Source organism: Rhinolophus sinicus, chromosome 1 (assembly GCF_057876585.1).
Source record: "Rhinolophus sinicus isolate RSI-liver-muscle chromosome 1, RSI-T2T, whole genome shotgun sequence".
Classification (NCBI taxonomy): domain Eukaryota; kingdom Metazoa; phylum Chordata; class Mammalia; order Chiroptera; family Rhinolophidae; genus Rhinolophus; species Rhinolophus sinicus.
The window spans coordinates 215,283,098-215,301,299 of NC_142501.1; the positions used below are offsets into that span (position 1 = coordinate 215,283,098).

The following is an 18,202-nucleotide window of genomic DNA, read 5'->3' on the forward strand; positions in this document are numbered from 1 at the left end:
ACCCGAGACTCACATCTTCATCTTCACTCGTGAAACATGGGCCGTCCAGCTTGTTTACAGCCATGACCACTGCCACGACGTCTTTGCCGTTCATGATGGGTGTGGCCAGGATGTTCCTCGTCAGGTAGCCAGTCAGCTGGTCAGCGAAGGAGCTGAAGTGGGAGATCTGGGAGGACACAGGACAGAGGCTGTCACTCTGTGGGCCTGGAGCCCTGGCTCCCCCATCCCTGGGGTCTGGGCTGAACTCTGTGGAGGCCCCCAGGCCACTGCTGAGACCCAGGTGGCCCTACTCTTGGCATTGGGAGCCTGGGAAGCACGTGAAGACACGGCCACTGGTCTGTCCCTATCTCCCCACCTTGGAGCCAATGACCCCACGCTCTGATTGTAGACTCTGTAGAGTCCTCACAGGCACCTGCACACGCTGCACCCCACCTGGGCTGTGGGCAGACCTGGGTCCCTCCACACCTGCCTCCTGGATGCCACTAGTATGTTCCCTCTGTTCATTCATAAGCCCCTCCTGGTCCTGGCTGCCATCTCATCCCCACTCATGCTTCGCCCCCCACGGTCCTCCTCGCATGCTCCTACCCCCTCCACCCCACACTCCTTCCCATAAAATAAGTTTGACTGAGTGAACAGTGAGCATAGTCTCGTTGGTGGCGTATTGGTGGGACAGCCGGCAAGTGGGGTGGGCAAGTTGGGTCGAGGCTCCCTTGCACCCCCAGGACGCGCCCACCAGCCACTGTGGGTCTCCCAGGCTTATGCTCTAGCTGTGTCTGCTCCATGGGGTTCGTTGGCCCCATGCTGAGAGCTTTGTGGGACTGGTGGGGGTCTTAGTACTGGTCAGCTGAGCTCTGACTTGGCTCAGGCCCAGGCTCAGCGCCCCCCAGGTGTCTGGGACTCTGTCCCCAGCCTCATCCTCCTGCTTCCTGAGTGCTGACGTGTTTTCACATGAGGCCAAAGTGACCTGGTGCGGTGGCCACGGTGATGGCTCTGAGTCAGGCCACCTGGGGTGGGGTCTGCAACACCCAATGTTTGGCCTCTTGCTCTTTGCCCGTCTTCACCGGTCAGCGTGGGCTGTAGGAGGAAATCCCTGTAAGTGCTCCCCCTGACTTTTTTTGTTATTATTTGTTAAAGGAACTCTTTCAGGTGAGCTCAAGGACTCCAGCAGATGCCAGGTGACTGATGTCACACGACTCCAAGGCTTCCCCATCGCTGGCCTGTCCAGTACACCCAGGGCCCAGCTTCCCTCGCAGCAGCGAGGCCCAGGGACGTCCCAGGAAGCCTGCGGGGAGGAGGCAGCAGTTCTCCTAAGGGGGCATGTGGCTGGTGCCAAGTCCTCCCCGCTTTCTTCCATCCTGGATCTTGGAGAGGCAGCTGCCACCTGCAGCCACGTGGCACCCGACATCAAAGGGAGATCAGTATGCAAGCCCTGGTGAAGGTGCCACATCGAGCGGTGGCACCAGCCTCTGCTGACACCAAGTTCACCTCCAAAGAGCAGGGCACCAGGCAGTAGCTTGGCCAGGGAAGGTCTCAGTGTCCTCGTGCCCTAGCACTCAGGACTGTGTCACGCTCTCACGCCCCTGTGCCTGCCAGCCTCTCTCTGGTCCCTTCAAAGCTCCTGCTTACTGCCATGTGCCTGTGCGCCTCCCTGCTCCCAGCTGGGACCCTGCACAGCCTCGCTACAGACCCCATGGCTCCCGCCGCACTGGGCCTTCCCTAGGTAATTCACGCTCCTGATCGAATCTGACTCAGGGCCTCTGTAGGCAGCTCGTCAGCCCCCACCACCCACTCCAGGGCCAGTGCTCTGAGCAGAGTCACTCGGGTTGCCGAGTTCCTGTCCCCTGCACCTGTGCCAGGAGTGAGGCTTGGACTCCCCACCTGTGTTGCTTCTACTCCACTGTCTGCCATGTGGGCTCTGCTGCTGGCCCAGCGCCTTGGACCACTTTGCAGCCACGGGTGACACTTGCTCCCTGAGCCCCTAGAACCAGACCTGACTAAGCAGCTGGGCAGTCTCAGGCCCTTCACACCCTAACCCCCTTTTCCACAACACCAGCCTTCCCGCATCTCTGTTCCAGGGATTGGCACCCAGCCACTGCCCCATGGAGGGGACCGCTGTGTCACCATGGCCTCTCCCTCCCCTCAGACCTAGTAGACTTCCGAGCCTTCTGACTTGTCGAAGCTGCCCCACTACCCAGACCCAGTCATCTGTCCCCAGAGCCTCCCTGGGCCTCCACCTGCCACAACCCATCTGTGCTCGCACAGCAGCCAGTCCTGCCGCCCTCGCTGTCCTAGCCTCCGGGAGCGCCCTAAGAATGCCCTCACACCGCCCCTTTGACTGCACAACTGCCCGCTGCCACGACTGGTCTACACACCTTGGTCACATGCATGCATTTCAGGGCCCACAGCCCTGTGGGTGGGTGGGGGTCAGAGACCAGCACAGAGCCAGACTTGGGTCTGGTCCTGCCCAGGAGTGGGTGGCCGTAGCTGAGCCATGTGCTGTCCAGGAGCCTCCTGGGGCCTTCGGTCCAGCTGCCTTGCGTGAGTCTGGACACCAGACACTCGGCTCAGGGTTTTTGCTGCACCTAATGGGACTCACTTTTGTGCTGATTTTGACTCTGGTCTCTGTTCAACTTCATCAGAGACAAACCCAGTGTGGCCCGAGGACTGAGGCCCACACTGGCCTTGCCCCAGGAGGGAGACGTCTGATGGAGGCCACAAGACCCCGGGGAGACACAGCCCCACAGGGGGTGGGACATGCCTAGGACCAGACCCTCAGAGCAACGATGAGACACCCACGGCACAGTTTGGGTGTGGGGTGCTGCTGGAGGCTGGGGGGACCATCCCAGACTCCGAGGAGGGAGGGGACAAGATGTAGTGGGGGAGGGGGAAGAGGGAGAGCACGGGAGGCGCTCAGTGCACCCCCCCACCCACCCAACACCCGCCCCTCGAACTTCTCCTTTTCTGAGTAATTCATGCTCCTGATAAATTCTGACTCGTGGGTGACCCATTTCTTAAAAAGGAGACAAGATGAAGCTAATCCTGGAGATTACTCTATTCAGGTCGCTGGACCGAGGCTGGTTTACAGCAGATAAGTTTAAGAGGATTGTAGCACGGCTGCTTCCGGACCAGGCATCAGGGGTCTGGGGTCTGCACATGCCTGTTTGTCTCTAGGGACAAGGGGACAATGGCTGCTGGGGGAGAGGCCCGTCCAGGTGGGTTGAAGAGGCCAGCCGGCTCCAGGCTCCTGCTCCCAGCTCCCAGGCCAGACCCTCTGAGAGGCTCCCTGTCTCCTCCTGGAGCCCTCGTCCCGACGCCCACCACACAGTCCAGCTGGCACCTCATGCTCAGTGTGTCCCAGATGGATACCACCTTCCCCTGGCCACCCTCCACTCTTCTCCACCCAGGGGTACCTGTCCCCCACCCCACCCCATGTGACAGCCCCACACCCAGCTGTGTCACTGGCATTCCTGTTCCTTCCTGCCCAGAAAGAACCAGTCCTCCTGGATCTCTCAGCTCCAGGCACTGCTGCCCACCCCTTTGCTCCCTGGGCACAAGCCGGACTCCCCTGCCCCCGCGAGCAGAGTGGGTGGCCTCCTGTTGGCCTCTCTCTGGGCCTTTGTCCCGCCCTGCTCTGACCCCTCCCTCCCCACCCCCACACGTCCAGGGAGCCCTGGCCAAGGGGACAGAGGACCAAAGGGTTTCCTCCCTCGTCCGCCACCCCGGCCACCTTTCCGAGGTCCCCACATGGCGTGGGACCTTCCTGGCCCCTGCGAGTCCCAGCCCAGAACCCACCTGGGTGACGTCCCTGATGTTCACCATTGTCTTGGTCTGAGCCACGTGGCCCACGACCCCGATGTCCAGCGGGAAGACGATCTCGGAGTCAGGGGGCACCAGGCAGTCCTCCAGGACGCTGTCCGGCTGCACGCTGAAGAGGCGTGTGGCCAGCTCGGCCACACCATTGCGCTGGCGGTGCAGGAAGAGGCTGCAGCAGTCGGCCTGCAGCAGGGCGCCCAGCCGCTGCAGGATCCTGAACAGCACGCGCTCCATGTTCACGCTCTCCTGCATGTCCTGCACCATTGCAAACAGCGCCGCCGCCTCCTCCACCTGGCACAGCTCACGGAAGCTGGCGCAGTCCCCCAGCAGCCCGTCCGCACAGGCCCTCGCCACGTTCTCCGGGCTCAGCTTCTTCCCAAAGTACCGGTCCGCAAAGCCGGGGTTCTGGTCCAGGAACCGCTGCACCTGGTCCTCGCTGAGGCTCATTGTGTCCGGCTGCAGGTCCTGGAAACGCGGCCAGTCCCCAGCGCACCTGGACGGCCAGCAAACACTGTCATCAGCAAAGCCTTTCTTAGTGCCGATTAGAGTGCTGACCCCCCCCCCCCCTCGGCTTAGGTCCCTGACTACAACCTGTGGCGGGGTCCCAGCCAGCTGGGGACAGGCAGTGCTTACAGTGGAGCAGGCCCTCACACTTCTTCCCATGCACGCAGGGGAACCCCACGAACAGTGAGCCTTTTACCTGGTCCAGCAGGCAGCCCCAGGTCTCCTTGGCACCCAGACCTGGGCTCAGGTGTGCTGGGCAGGTGGGGCACGAGCCCTCCCATGGGACCCCTGATGGTGCTGGACGTCAGCAGGGCAGCTTGGGGTCCCATCCCCAGGGAGGGAGTGGGGAGGAGGAAGGCCGCCCAGTGCCTGGCACACACACTTTCCCCTTTGCTGGAGAAGAGGTGGCCCTGGGCAGTCTGGCAGGTGAGGGGTTTGCAGGGCAGACTCGGTCACCTTGACACACAACAGTGCTGTTCCCTTAAGAGCTACTGCCCTTATGTCCAAGTCTGGAAGAGCTGCTGCGGGCGTCTCTGCTGCCTGGTTCCTACTCACTGTGCACCTTCGGTTGTGCTGCCTTCTCACGGTCCATGGCACAGGGATCCCTCCTGCCTCCGGGCCTCACAGAGCGCCCGCCTCCTCGCCACTGAAGGCTTTCTCCATCTGCCCTGCACGTTACACAGACGTTAGCTCCTCTGTGAGCCAGAATGTGATCCAAAAGGTTGGCTTACAAGTGTAGGACTCAGCGAGGGTCTGTCTCTGTTGCAGGAGTGCCCTTCACGTCACACAGAGGCTGTGTGCAGATGTGTGTGCATGCAAGAGCACACACGTACATGCTGCGTGTGCATACATGTGTGTACACAGATGCGCATGTGTGCACTGGGTGTGTGTGCTGGGTGTGCATACAGGTGTGTCCACGGGTGGGCACATGCATTCTGCATGTGCATACAGGAGCATGCATGGGTGTGTGTGTTCATGTGCACCCGTGGACGGCTGGGAGGTGGGGGGAGGAGCTATGTGTATGGTATGAGCCAGTGTGCATAGCACTCAGCAGAGACTGGGGGCACCTGGCATTCAGGACTCACCTTCTGCAGCCGCAGCCGTGGCACCATGCCAGCCGGCCTCTCTGTGGAGGAAGGACCTTGGGTTCCTCCCAGCCATGGACTAGGAATCACAAACCAGGAAAACGGTCTGGGGTTTGTCTCTCCCTCATGCTACCTGTTTGTATTGTCACTATGCGTTTAACCAGGATGCAGGGTTTGTGTGATTCTGACTTTTACTGCATTCAACTAGTAAAAATGTGTGCACATTCCTGTGAGTGTGCACGTGCGTGTAAGCATGGGGCCGGGGGTGCCTCTTGTGCTTGGACAAGTCTCTGCAGGGCTTCTGGGCTGGGACCCTGCCGCTGTGCCACTGTGGGTGGGCCTCGTGCTGTGACGTCTCTGCCTTTGCTTAGTCATGCAGCGGGTTCCTTTCAGGGATCCGCTCCAAGGTCCCCACTTTTCCTAAAAATACTGGGCTCTGACTGGGGGTTGGGGTGGGACGCTCTGCAGTCACCTCGCTCTGCATTCAGCCCTCAAAGCTTCCAGAGTGTTCTCACCTTGGTTGCTGACAGCGTTCCATAAGAGGCATGGCCTTGTGTGCTGGTCAGGTGGCCTCATTGACACTGCAGCACTGGAAGCAGCCCACACTTACCTGGCTAGGCTATGACGTGACACAAACCCAGGGAATCACTCGAGCTTAAAAATGTTAATGGTTTCATTTCACTCAGGGAAGAAAAGGCCCAATGACTGTGACCCTAACCAGGTAGCATCCAGCCTCCATGGGGCGGGGTCCTGGGAGTGCTTAGGAGGCTGGGGGCAGGAGCAAGCGTCCCCAGAGATTTGTCTTTGTCTTTTAAAACTATAAAAAAGACGACTCTGGTGAATTAACTTTTGCCTTTTGCCTTTTTAACCTGGAACTGTGACAGTGACCCTATTTGGAAACAGGTCTTTGCAGATGAAACCAATTGAAGATGAGGCCATACTGGATGAGGGTGGCCCTAATCCAACCCCTGGTGTCGTCACAGGAAAGGCACAGAGGAGGCCACCAGAGGACGGAGGCACAGACAGGACTGATGTGTCCAGGAGCCAAGGGACCCCAAGGATTGCCAGCCACACGAGAAGGTGTAGAGAGGCTGGGAAGAATTTCCCCTCGGATCCCCAGAGGAAACCAGCCCTTGAACCGGCCTGGGGAACCGCAGACGGTCGCTTCTGTTGCTTTAAGCCCCTCACTTTGTGTCCTCGGTGGGGCAGCCCCAGACTGACAGAGGCGGTGGGCCAGGTATGCCTGTGGCTGTCACTTGCCTGGTCTGAGCCAGCCACAGTCTCATTCTCTGGCTAGCTACTGGTTGGAGACCAAGCACCCCAATGGCTTCCCAACAACTGCCCCCAGTGCAGAGGGGACCACTGGGCCCACGGTGGCCAATCAGGTTCTTTCCTTCTGGACGCACAGTGGTTGTCCCAGGAGGCAGGTCTGAGGGCAGAGCCGAGACCAGAGGAGGGAAGGGCGGTGGAATCTGAGAGCACAGCTGGTTCCACCCTCCTCACCTCAGTCCTCCGACCTGCAGGGGAGGTTGCGGACTGAAGCGATTTATCTGCCACCAAAGCTCAGTCACAGCAGTCCTCAGGCCCCTCCCAGGAAACTACCACTAGCAGAGACAGTGAGAGAAAGAAGGATTTTTCAGGAATTAGCTAAAGTGGTTATTAAGGCTGAGAAGTCCCACAGTCTGCCGTCGGAGTCCTAACACAGGAGGTGACGTCCCAAGTCAGCATCCCGCCTTCCACCTTTTGTTTCATCTGCTTCACTGAGCCTGCAGACTCCGATGCTAATGCCACATGGAAACATCACAGACACACCAGAATAGTGTCTAGCCAAGTATCTGGACACCCCAGGGCCCAGCCAAACTGACATACAAAATTAACCACCACAGTTATTTACAGGTCAGCCATTAGACCCTACAAGGCCAGCTCTGATCACCAGGCCCCCCAGTTGAACTTGGCCCAGGAAAAGGCAGTGCCTCGTGCTCTGAGACCAAACACAGCATCCACAGTGGGCAGCTGCCCCCGACATACAAAATCAAAGCTCATCCCTGAAGCCAGGTGTGGGGACCCAGATCTTAGAAGCGCTTGGCTGTCCAAGTGGAGGTTGCAAGCCCCGTCCTGCCTGGGCACTAACGCCAGGCTTTCCCAGCCCGACGCCATCACAGCACCACGCACACACGAGGTGAACACCATCCCACCATCTGGGGCAGGCTCACTACACAGCTGGCGGCGCTCAGGGAGCTGTCCTGGATGGGCCACCGAGCTGGGACCTGGCTGCCCGGTCACAACCTGCTCAGAGCAGCCAGGACAGTAAGCAGGTACCAGCTCTAACTGCCTTCGGCACGAGGAAATGTCTCACACATCCCAAGTCCAGAGGTCGAGTGACCAGTGGTGGACACTGGCTCCTGTGGCTCTGTGACCCCAACATTGATCTGGGGTCCCCTGCTGGTGGCAGTGACAGTCAGGGCAGTAAGCGCCCACATCGGCCAGCAACCCCCCTGTGCTGATTGGTTTAGCCTGGGCCCCAGGCAATGACAGAGTCCAGCAGAGTGTAGCTTGGAGTGGGTAGGGACCCTGGGGCTTCACACAGCAGGCTTCACACAATGGCTGCTTGTAGCTGAGCCTGTGTCACAGACTGTGCCGACTGCCAAGCCTGAAACGTACCATCTGGCCCTTGACAGAAAACGTTTGCTGTCCCTTGGCTTAGGTTAACCATCGCCGACCCCTGAGCTACTTGAAAAAGACTGGATATCTGGAGAACACTGGGTCCTGTAAGCATCCAGAGGCATCTGCTAGCACCCCAAACCTATTTCTGAAGGTTCTGTTCCCCCCTTCATCCCGTTCCTCAGCCAGGCAGGGAGACTGCGTGCCCTGAGCCTGGAACGTTGGACTGGAACTCACCACAGAAAGTGGGAGTGAAGACACAACACATTGGAAAACAAGTACAAAGGGACGGGGGCGCACTTCAGAGCGTGAGGCCTGAGACAGCAGCTCTCCAGGGACGGTCACAGGACCAAGGACCCGGAGGAACAGAAAAGCCCATGGCTGAGTAACCTCGTCACAGCCACAGGTCAGTCTGCTCATAAGAAACTGTAGCTGGCAGCAAGGTGGCTTTAGGACCTCGAGTTGGCATAAAACACTGCTGCCCAGCTGGCACGGTAAAAGCAGTGCTAACACTCTACTAAGAGGTTTAAGCTCCACCCCCTCCATCCCTCGGGCAACTGAGCTGTGCCTTTGACTGACGGAATATGGGAGGGAGGAAGAGAGGGAGGGAGAATGTCATCTCCAAATAGCCATGCAGTGGGTCCACCGTTGTCCTTTGTCCCTGTCCCACAGAATCATCGGTTCTCCAAGGGGACATTCCCCCAGCTGGGGTTCTACAATGGAGAGAGCATACCACAGCTGTTCTGCAGCCACGGAGGGTGGGGGATGGTTTGTTGTTGTGAGCCACACTCACCTGAGGCCGACTGCTAGCTCAGCAAAAGCAAGAAGCTAACTTCTTTTTTAAACATAGGTTCAGAGTTCAGTTAATCCAGTTCCCCAGTTCATGAGACATTATCATCATTGATCCAGGCAAGGCCACTCCTATATCTTATTTTATCCATCCATCATATTTAGCTATCCATCCACCATCCATCCATCCATCTGTTCATGCATCCATTTGTCCATCTGTGTGTCCACCCACCCACCCACCCATCTATCCATCCACCCACCATCCATCCATCCACCATCCATCTGTCCTGCCAACGCCTGTCCAACAAACCCTTCCAGCATCTTCCATCAGATAGCACCTTAAAAAGTTGTGGCGGAGTATAAATAAAAAGTGAAAATTTGTTTTATGAATTCAAGTTCAAATTAAGTGATTCGGGGGCAGACGGGTGGCTCAGTTGGTTAGAGCGCGAGCTCTAGGCAACGGGCTGCCGGTTCAATTCCCACATGGGCCAGCGAGCTGCACCCTCTGCAACTAGAATGAAGTCAATGAGCTGCCACTCAGCTCCCCTGTGGCCAGATGGCTCAGTTGGTTGGAGTGCGGGCTCTCAAACATAAGGTTGCTGGTTTGATTCCTCAACTCCCGCAAGGGATGGTGGGCTGTGCCCCCTGCAACTTTCAACAACAACTTGACTTGGAAAAGTCCCAGAAGTACACACTGTTCCCCAATAAAGTCCTGTTCCCCTCCCCCAATTAAAAAACAAACAAACAAACAAAACACTAAGGGATTCAACGTACTCATTGTTATTTTAAGCCACCAGGCAATGTTTATCGTATTAAATGACTAGATAACAAAAGAAGAAAGGTCTCGAATCAGAAAAAGAGCAATCTAAAGCCAAAAAATCTAAAGCAGCGAAAAAGGGAATAATAAAGACCAGAAATCAACAAAATTGAAAACAAAAAAAAATAAAGGAAATAATAAAACTGACCACTAGGTTTTTTTAATGATCAAAAACAATTGATAAATCTCTAGACAAACTGATCAAAGAAAACCACGCAAATTACCAATAACAGAAATGAAAGGGGGGATTTCACTACAAATCCTAGAGACATAAAATAATTTTTAAAAAACATTTATTCTTTCATCTTTATTGAAGTATATATTACAACAATAAAGGTAACAACTTATTTTTATTGTATGTAAAACATACAATAAAAGGGAAGAATGTGGACAACGTTATGTCAACAAATGAAAAAAATGTAATGGACAAATTCCTCAAAATACACTAACTACTAACGCTCATTCAGGAAAGAAATATATAACCTAAATAGCCCTATAACTATTTTTTTTAAACTTTTAAAAATTTCTTTTAAGTGTCTTGTTCCAGGACCAATCGAGCTCCAAGTCAATAGTTGTTTCAATCTAATTGTGGAGGGTGCAGCTCCCTGGCCCACGTGGGAATCTAATCGGCAACCATGGTATTAGGCGAGTATCACACTCTAACCAACTGAGCTAACCGGCGGCCCCAACCCTGTAACTGTTTTTAAAAATGAAGTTTATAGTTAAAATCATACCGGAAAGAAAACTGTAACCCAAAATGGCTTCACAAATGAACTCTACCAAACACTTAAGGAAGAAACAATATCAATTCTACACAAAGCCTTACAGAAATCAGAAAATAAGGGAGCCCTTCCCAACTCATTTTATAAAGTCAGCATCACCCTGACACCAAAATAAGGCGGAAACATTACAAGAAAAGAAAACTATAAGTAATACCTCTCATTGACATTGATACAAAAATCCTCAACAAAGTCGTAACAAATCACATTCCCGAGTGTAAACAGGAGGGCCCATGGGAGTGCTGGGAACTGCGGCCACCTGCAGTCTCCCCACCCCCCCGTCACGGTCCTCCCGCACAAGAGGGGTGCGTACAGGCTAATGGCCATGGTCAGCTGCCGGGAGGGGCTCGTGGGCCAGCGGGGAGCAACCGGCATATAGATCTCTCACTTCTCTGTGAGGGAAGCTGGTTCCATCCAGTGCTGGGCTGTGTTGTGTCTTCCTGTGGGAGAATATTTGTACTTCTCCTGGTGATGAGCAACAGATGTTACTGGGTTTCCCCGAAAATAAGACCTCACCGGAAAATAAGCCCTAGCATGATTTTTCAGGGTGACATCCCCTGAACATAAGCGCTAATGTGTCTTTTTGAGCAAAAGTTAATGTAAGACCCCGTCTTATTTGTGGGAAACATGGTACTAGCTTGACAACAACCAACTGGGATTTATCTTGGGACTGCAAGGTTGGTTTAACATTGAAACTCAATGAATGTATGAGGTGTGATCGAAAAATATGGCAAATGTTTAAATAAAAAAAATATTATGATAAAAGCCACACTGCCATAAATCCCCCTCAAAATACTCCCCTTGCTCGCAACACACTTATCCCATTGCTCTTGACACTTTCTGAAGCAGTTCTGGAAGTCCTCTTTCGTGAGTGTCTTTAGTTGCGCTGCCGTGGCTGCCTCATCCTGAATGGATTCAAAATGCTTACCTTTCATGGTCATTTTCACTTTGGGGAAGAGCCAGAAGTCCATGGTGCCAGATTCAGGGAATAAGGTGGATAAAGACACACAGTAATGTTTTTATTTGACAGATATCGCTGTATGAGAAGTGATGTGTGATATGGAGCCTTTCCATTGTGATGACAAAATACGGTGAGTGCTGCTGCCGAGTGCCATCCAACGGAAAGGTGGGACCTTCAATACGGGAAGCAGCACATCGAACCTTAGCAACAGTGTGTGAAAAGTTTCAACTTGTTCATTGGAGTTGGGTGTGAGCTACAGTTGAAAGAAGGTGTGTTTTAAAGTGTGCTACAAATCATCCTCCATCATGACAGCGGCTCCGTGTCACACATCGCTTCTGGTACGGCAATTTCTGTCAAATGAAAGCATTATGGTGTGTCCTCATCCACTTTATTCATCGGACCTGGTGCCGCGTGACTTCTAGCTCTTCCCCAAAGTCAAACTGATTCAGGACATCGAGGCAGCCACGACAGCGCAGCTAAAGACACTCACGAAAGAGACTTCCAGAACTGCTTCAGAAAGTGGTAAGAACAATGGGATAAGTGTGTTGCAAGCAAGGGGAGTATTTTGAGGGGGATTTATGGCAGTGTGGCTTTTATCATAATATTTTTTTTATTTAAACATTCGCCATATTTTTCGATCACACCTCATAATTCACTATATTAAGAGACTGAAAAAGAAAAACCTACAATAATCTCAACAGATACAACAAAAACTAGACAAAATTCACCTACTTGTGATAAAAACTCTCAGAAACTAGAAATAGATTTCAAGCTCACAAAAGTTATCTACAAACACCCTATAGCTTACATCAGACTTGACGACTGAAGACCAAATGGTTTCCCAGTGAGATGAGGGACGAAGGCTTCTCACTCCCCCTGTGTCTGTTCAGGGCTGTGCATGATGGCCTGCCTGAGGCAAGAAGAGACAGAAATGAAGGGTATGTAGGTGGGAAAGGAGGCAGTGAACTGTTTCTACTTACCTGTGATATGACTGTGCAGAAAATCTAATGAACCTACAAAAATAGCAGCTAGGATTTAGCAACATTGCAGGACAAAAAGGCAATTTAAAAAAGCAGCTGTATTTACATACACTAGTAACAGGCAAATGGACAATAAAATATTATTTAAAGTAACATTTACAAAAGCATTAAATATATGAAATAATTATTGGTAAATTAGAAAAAATGTGTGCAAGATCTATATATGAAGACTATAAAATGTTGAAATTAATGAGCACCTAAATACATGTAGAGATGGAACATATTCATGTGAGAAAATTCAATGTTGCTAACATATCAGTGGTGCCCAAATGAATCAATAAATCTAATACGATCCCAACCAAAATCTTCATACACCTTTATTTGTTCAAATTGACAAGGTGATTCTAAAATTTACATGGAAATGCAAAGAATCTGGAGTAGCCAAGATGATTTTGAAGAGACGATTTTGGAGGACTTACACTACCTGATTTCAAGATTTACTCTAGAGCTACAATAGTCAGGACAGTGTGGCACTGGCGTAAGGACATGTCGCTCAGGGGGCCATGATCGGGAGTGTAGAAATAGACTCACACTTCTACAGACAATTGATCTTCAATAGAAGTGCCAAGGTGGTTAAATGGTAAAGGTGTGGAACAACGGGACCTCATGTGTAAGACCCTTGACCATTACTTCACACCGTGCACGAAAATTACATCAAACTAGATCACAGATGCGTGTAACAGCAAAAACTATAAAACCTCTGAAAGACACAGAAGATAACATTGGTTTAGACAAATGTTTCCTAGGTACGACACAAAAACCATAAAAAAGTAACACATTGGACTCCAACCAACTGAACTTTTGCCACATAAAAGATACAGATAAGAAGATGAGAAGGCAAGTCAACACTGAGACAAAATATTTGCAAAGCATTTACCTTCACAGAAAAGATATGGGAAAGCCTCGACATGGTTAGTTAGCAGGGTAATGCAAATTAAAGCCACGAGATAGCACTGCGAACCCACCAGAAAGGCCAACATTAAGAGGACCTCAGGAAGGCTGACGAGGGGACGGGGTACCTGGAACTTTCAAACCTGGCGGTGGGTACAGCCACTCTGGAAAACCATTTGTCAGTTTCTTATGAAGTTAAATGTAAACTCTGATACAACCCAGCAATCCCACTTCTATCAATTAAAACATACGTTCACAAAAGATTTGTACCTGAATGTTAATAGCAGCTTTATTCATAACTCCAAATAGAAAAGAGCTGTAGTGTCCACCATTCTGTGAATGGATAAACAATTACAGGTAGAATTCTACTCAGTAGTAAATACTGAATAAAATGAATAAAAACAAAGCATTATGCCAATTGAAAGCAGACATAAAAACTACACACTTTATGATTCCAGGTGTGTGACATCTGGTACTAAAACCATGGCAACAGCACACAGATGGGCAGTTGTGTGAGGCCTGAGGTGGAGGCCAGGAAGACGCCACAGGGAAGCTGTGGGGGCTGTGACAGCCCCGCGTGACGGTGGGGGTGAGTTATACCGATGCCTACAGCTGTCTAAACTCATTGAATTGCACACTTAAAATGGGTGATTGTTGTGGCATTTACGTAAACTGTATCTCAATTAAAAAAAGGGCATAAAAAGCTGAACATAGATATCACTTATGACCCCACAAATATACACCCAAGTGCATCTGTGCACATGTTTAAGGAAGTTCACAACTGCTGTATTCAGAATATCCCCAAAGTAGAAACAATCAAAATCTCAGCATCAGTAAAATGGCTAAATAAATCCTTGCATATTCACACAATGGCCCTGGATCCAGCAGTGAGAGTCAGCGACTACAGACACGTACAAGAGCGGGCAAGCTTCACAGACGCCAAGTTGAATGAAAGAAGACAGACATATGACAATCGTGCTGTCGTGTTCCGTTTAGATAAAGGTCAGAAAACAAGCATCCCAAACTGAAGTGTTCCGAGCGCACGCCTGGTGATACAGACACAAGGAAGCGGTTTCAAATGGAGTCAGCAGGACGTCGTGTGGAGGGAGGTGCCCATGTCTCATACTGTTTCCTGATTCGGTGGCAAGTATACAGATGCTCATTTACAAGTCAATAAGCTGTTCCGTGTAAATTTTATGGGTTTTTCTGTGAACCTTATTTCACAGGAGAAAAGCTTTTAAAATAATAAAGTGCATTCTTGCGTCTTCAAGAACTGACTGGCTCTGGTTTTGTTAGAGTGAGGTCTTCAGATTGTCACCTATGCAGACTTGGCACAGAGAAGCGCACACTATGTCTGTAAGAGAAGATCAATATTATCGTTCCTGGAAAAAGAGGTCTAAGAATTAGTGAGAAGAGAAAGGTTGAGTATTTAGCCAGATAAAAAGATGAAGGATAACTTGACTTTGAAATAAGTCCTGGAAGTACACACTGTTCCCCAATAAAGTCCTGTTCCCCTTCCCCAATAAAATCTTAAAAAAAAAAAAAAAAAAAAAAAGATAAGGGATAAAAAGCGAAAAGTAAATGATAAAATAGAGAAAATAATTAGAATCAACCAACTTAATTGAAGTCAATACTCTAGGAGATTGCATTTTAAATGTAAATAGTAAAATGTGATTTAAAAATGGTGGGGAAAATATTCTTCACTTGACATGATTACTGTTGTGATCAGAAAAACACACATGATGGTTTAGAAACGTAAGCTCTGGGCTCCATTTCCTATCTTTACAACGATGGGGGGGGGGTAGTGACATAGTGAGGAGAGCCCTGTGGTCATGCTGCAGGGTCCCTGTAATGTGCAGGGCATGTGCATGTGGTGGGCTCTGTGATTTCTAAAATAATTCCTCGTTCCCCAGCGACTTGTAGAAAGTCAGTTTTCACTAAGGTGGTTTCTTTCAGGAGTGAGCACCTCAAATCACTTGGCTATAGACTTCATCTGCTCTGGGGTTCCCTCTGGAAAGCAGAGGAAGTAGGCGGTGGGAGCAATGCTGCAGGTGGCTGGGAGGGAAGTGGCCTCCCAGGAGAGCCTGCGGGGGTGGGGGTGGGGGTGTAAGGATTCCTGCAGAAAGCCACCGAATCTGCTTCCCTATGTGCACGAGCCTCTTCACTTCACAGCCCTGGTTATAGGGCTGAGAAAGCAGCTGAGGTCCTCCCTGTGAAGCACGCAGTTCCACAGTCCCTGTGAGCCCAACAGACACTCTAAAGGACGCTTTGTATGACAGGACCACAAACTGCTGCTGCTCCATCCTGCAGACACAGAGGCACTCACTGGGGGAAGACAGCTGACTACCTGCTGAGTGCCAGGCAGTGAGAGAGGCAGCGGCAAAGCCAAGGTGGCAGTAAAGGCCACCAGCACCCTAAAGGGGACAGGACCCCCCCCCCCAGCATGCCTCCATCCCAGGCAGTCTTCCCGCACCAGTGCTCCTAAAACACAGCGTGTCTCCTGACCCTCTCCGGTCTCCCCATCCTCAGGATGAAGGCCCACCAGGACAGGGCACCTGTTGGTCACTGTCTGCCGCCAGCTTTTCTCAAGTCCCACCCTCCCCCCCATGCCTTTACTGACCCCTCTTCTGGCTTCCTCACAAACAGTCTTCTCTCCCTCCCCTCAGCCCAGAGGAGGGCGCCTCTCCTGCCTGCCTGCCTGGCCTATCACCTGGCCCTGTCCTCCATGTGATCAGAACACAACTGACATTTAGATTCTGTCACAGGTCAGAGTGACCCAAGGTTGGCTGTCCACTCATTCATTCATTCAGTCACTCCGTGCAGCTCAGGTAAAGCAGAGTGTGTGTGTGTGCGTGGGGGGCAAACTGGACGTGGACCTGCCTGCACTGAGCTCCCTACCTTGTGGGGAACACTCAGAACACCTGGGGACCCTGTGCCAAGGGGTGGAGGGGATGCAGGAAGGCGGGCAGCAGGGAGGCGGTGTACAGCCGGTTGGAATCCTGGCTTCACCGGGGGCTTATTCATGGGAATCGTCTGAGGATAACAGGCAAAGTGCTCACGAGGGTCGGGGGCCCGTGGGCACCCGACAGAAGCCAGTTACTGTGAGACGAGCCGAAGCTAAGATCCAAGGAACTGGGGAGGCAGGAGCCCGACCCGGGAGCTTGAGCCACAGGATGCGCAGCAGAAAGAGGGCTCAGCACGTGCGAGGGCGCCGTGGCAGGAAGACGTGGGGCGAGCGTGCGGCGGGGACGCGCTCGGGATGGAAGTGTGTACTGGAGGGCTGGGGGGGCGTGGTAGGAGAGAGCGGCGGGATCGCGGCGGAGCTGCCTAGCTGACCAGCTTCGCTCAGACCCTGCACCTCACAAGTGGTCCCCAGCGCTCCCGGCACCGCCCCCACCCGCTCGGCGGAGGAAGAGCCTATGTCCGCGCACTTCCGCCCCCAAAACCTAATCGATCTGGCCACGGCGGCTGCGCTGGGAATGGAGAGGCTGCTCCATCTTTCTGCACGGAGGTGGCTGCAAACCTCGTCGCCCTGGAAACCGAAATAATCATCGGAAGACAGCTCATGGCAACTCCGCGCGTGGGTGCTGATGATCAGACAAGCTGATTTACACAACGTCCTTTAAAAACCCATACACCACAAATGGAAAAGAAGACTCGATATCCTTAGTGTTCTGGAAAGTCATCACGCGTGCAGAGGGACAGAACGAGGAGGTCCGGCCGCGGTTCTAAAATCTGCAGCCCCTGCTAAAAATACAGCGAAACCTGCTCCTTCCTGCAGCGATCGCAGTTCAAGTCAGTCCCACGCAACTGTGCAGAGCCAAGGAAGGGCCTTCGCAGATTCACCGGGCAGATGGTTTCCGTGAAAGTGGGCGAGGGGCCCCTGCGCGCGGGCTGCCTCTCGATGGGGGTGCGGCTTTGTCCGACTCGAGGGGCCACCGGGGACTGTGCCCTGGCTCGCCAGACACCAACCGACACTGCGCGTGAAGGGCATGAAGCTGCGCGCTCTGGTGGTGTCTCCACAGCAGAACTTGCTAAGTGGGTGACAGGAACGGAGGTGTGTTCTCACAGCACCCCTGCACGCGCGCGCGCACCCGCGTCCCCTCGCTGTAGCCACGCCTGCCTCTCCGGGATCCAGCGCAAAGTTATTTAACGCTGTAATTAGCCGCCTGGGTGAGTCATCGGCTCCCGGGCCACCGGCTGTGGCGTCAGAGACCGTGCTGAAGGGACCGTCCGGTGGGACCTCAGAGGGCCTAACAGAGACGCCCCTTTCTCAGGCCTCCTTTTGGGAAGAGGATGGAGGACCCGGAGAGGCCTGGGGCAAGGCTGTCTCCCCGCCCCACGCCCTCCTCTCACCCACCTGGAGTTCTCACGGTCGGAACGAGGCAATTTACACCCCCGCCGCCCATTTACCCTCGGGCCGTGAATCGCCTTCTAATAAATTAACTCACACCACTCGCGTCCGTGGACAATTCCTGCACCCGGGAGAACGGATTATCCAAGGTTCTGCCTGGGGCTTCATGTCTGCCCACCTCCCCCCCCCCCGCAGCACGCCAGCGGGCGCGTCCCAGGCCGCGCTGGAGGATCCGGCCCCTGGGCTCCTGCCCCCACCCCCTTGCACCCGACTCACCCCGCCCCCTCCTCCCTCCCTCCTCCCGCTCCTAGGCTCTCCGCCACAAGCCCCCCATCACGCCACTCTCCCCTCCCCCGGGGCCTCCTCTCCTTCCCCCCTGGGCTCTGCCTTCTTCCCACTCCTCCCTTCCCTTTCCCCCCGACTCGCCCCTCCTCCCGCACCCATGCTCTCCACCATACGCCCCCCAGCACCGGGCCCCTCTACCCCAGCTCCCCGCATCCCTACTAAC

General features: G+C 53.2%; 1 protein-coding gene across 11 annotated transcripts in view; it reads right to left on the reverse strand.

Moving 5' to 3' along the window:
- PDE6B (phosphodiesterase 6B) overlaps nucleotides 1–18,202 on the reverse strand; it is a 44,271-nt gene that overhangs the window by 25,792 nt on the left and 277 nt on the right. For 3 of the 11 annotated variants that reach the window (XR_012492117.2, XM_074319817.2, XM_074319839.2), the window contains exons 1-4: nucleotides 13,611–18,196; nucleotides 12,218–12,319; nucleotides 3,793–4,306; nucleotides 14–166 (exon numbers count right to left, since the gene is read on the reverse strand). Coding sequence is in view for 10 of the 11 variants with exons in the window: in XM_074319817.2 (XP_074175918.1) it covers nucleotides 14–166; nucleotides 3,793–4,306; nucleotides 12,218–12,219 (669 nt within the window). In the remaining variant the exon portion in view is untranslated. Of the gene's footprint in view, nucleotides 1–13; nucleotides 167–3,792; nucleotides 4,307–4,872; nucleotides 7,184–10,605; nucleotides 10,914–12,217; nucleotides 12,320–13,610; nucleotides 18,197–18,202 lie in introns of those variants that run through there. The other 8 variants (XM_088793470.1, XM_088793461.1, XM_088793473.1 and 5 more) reach the window with 7 other exon arrangements.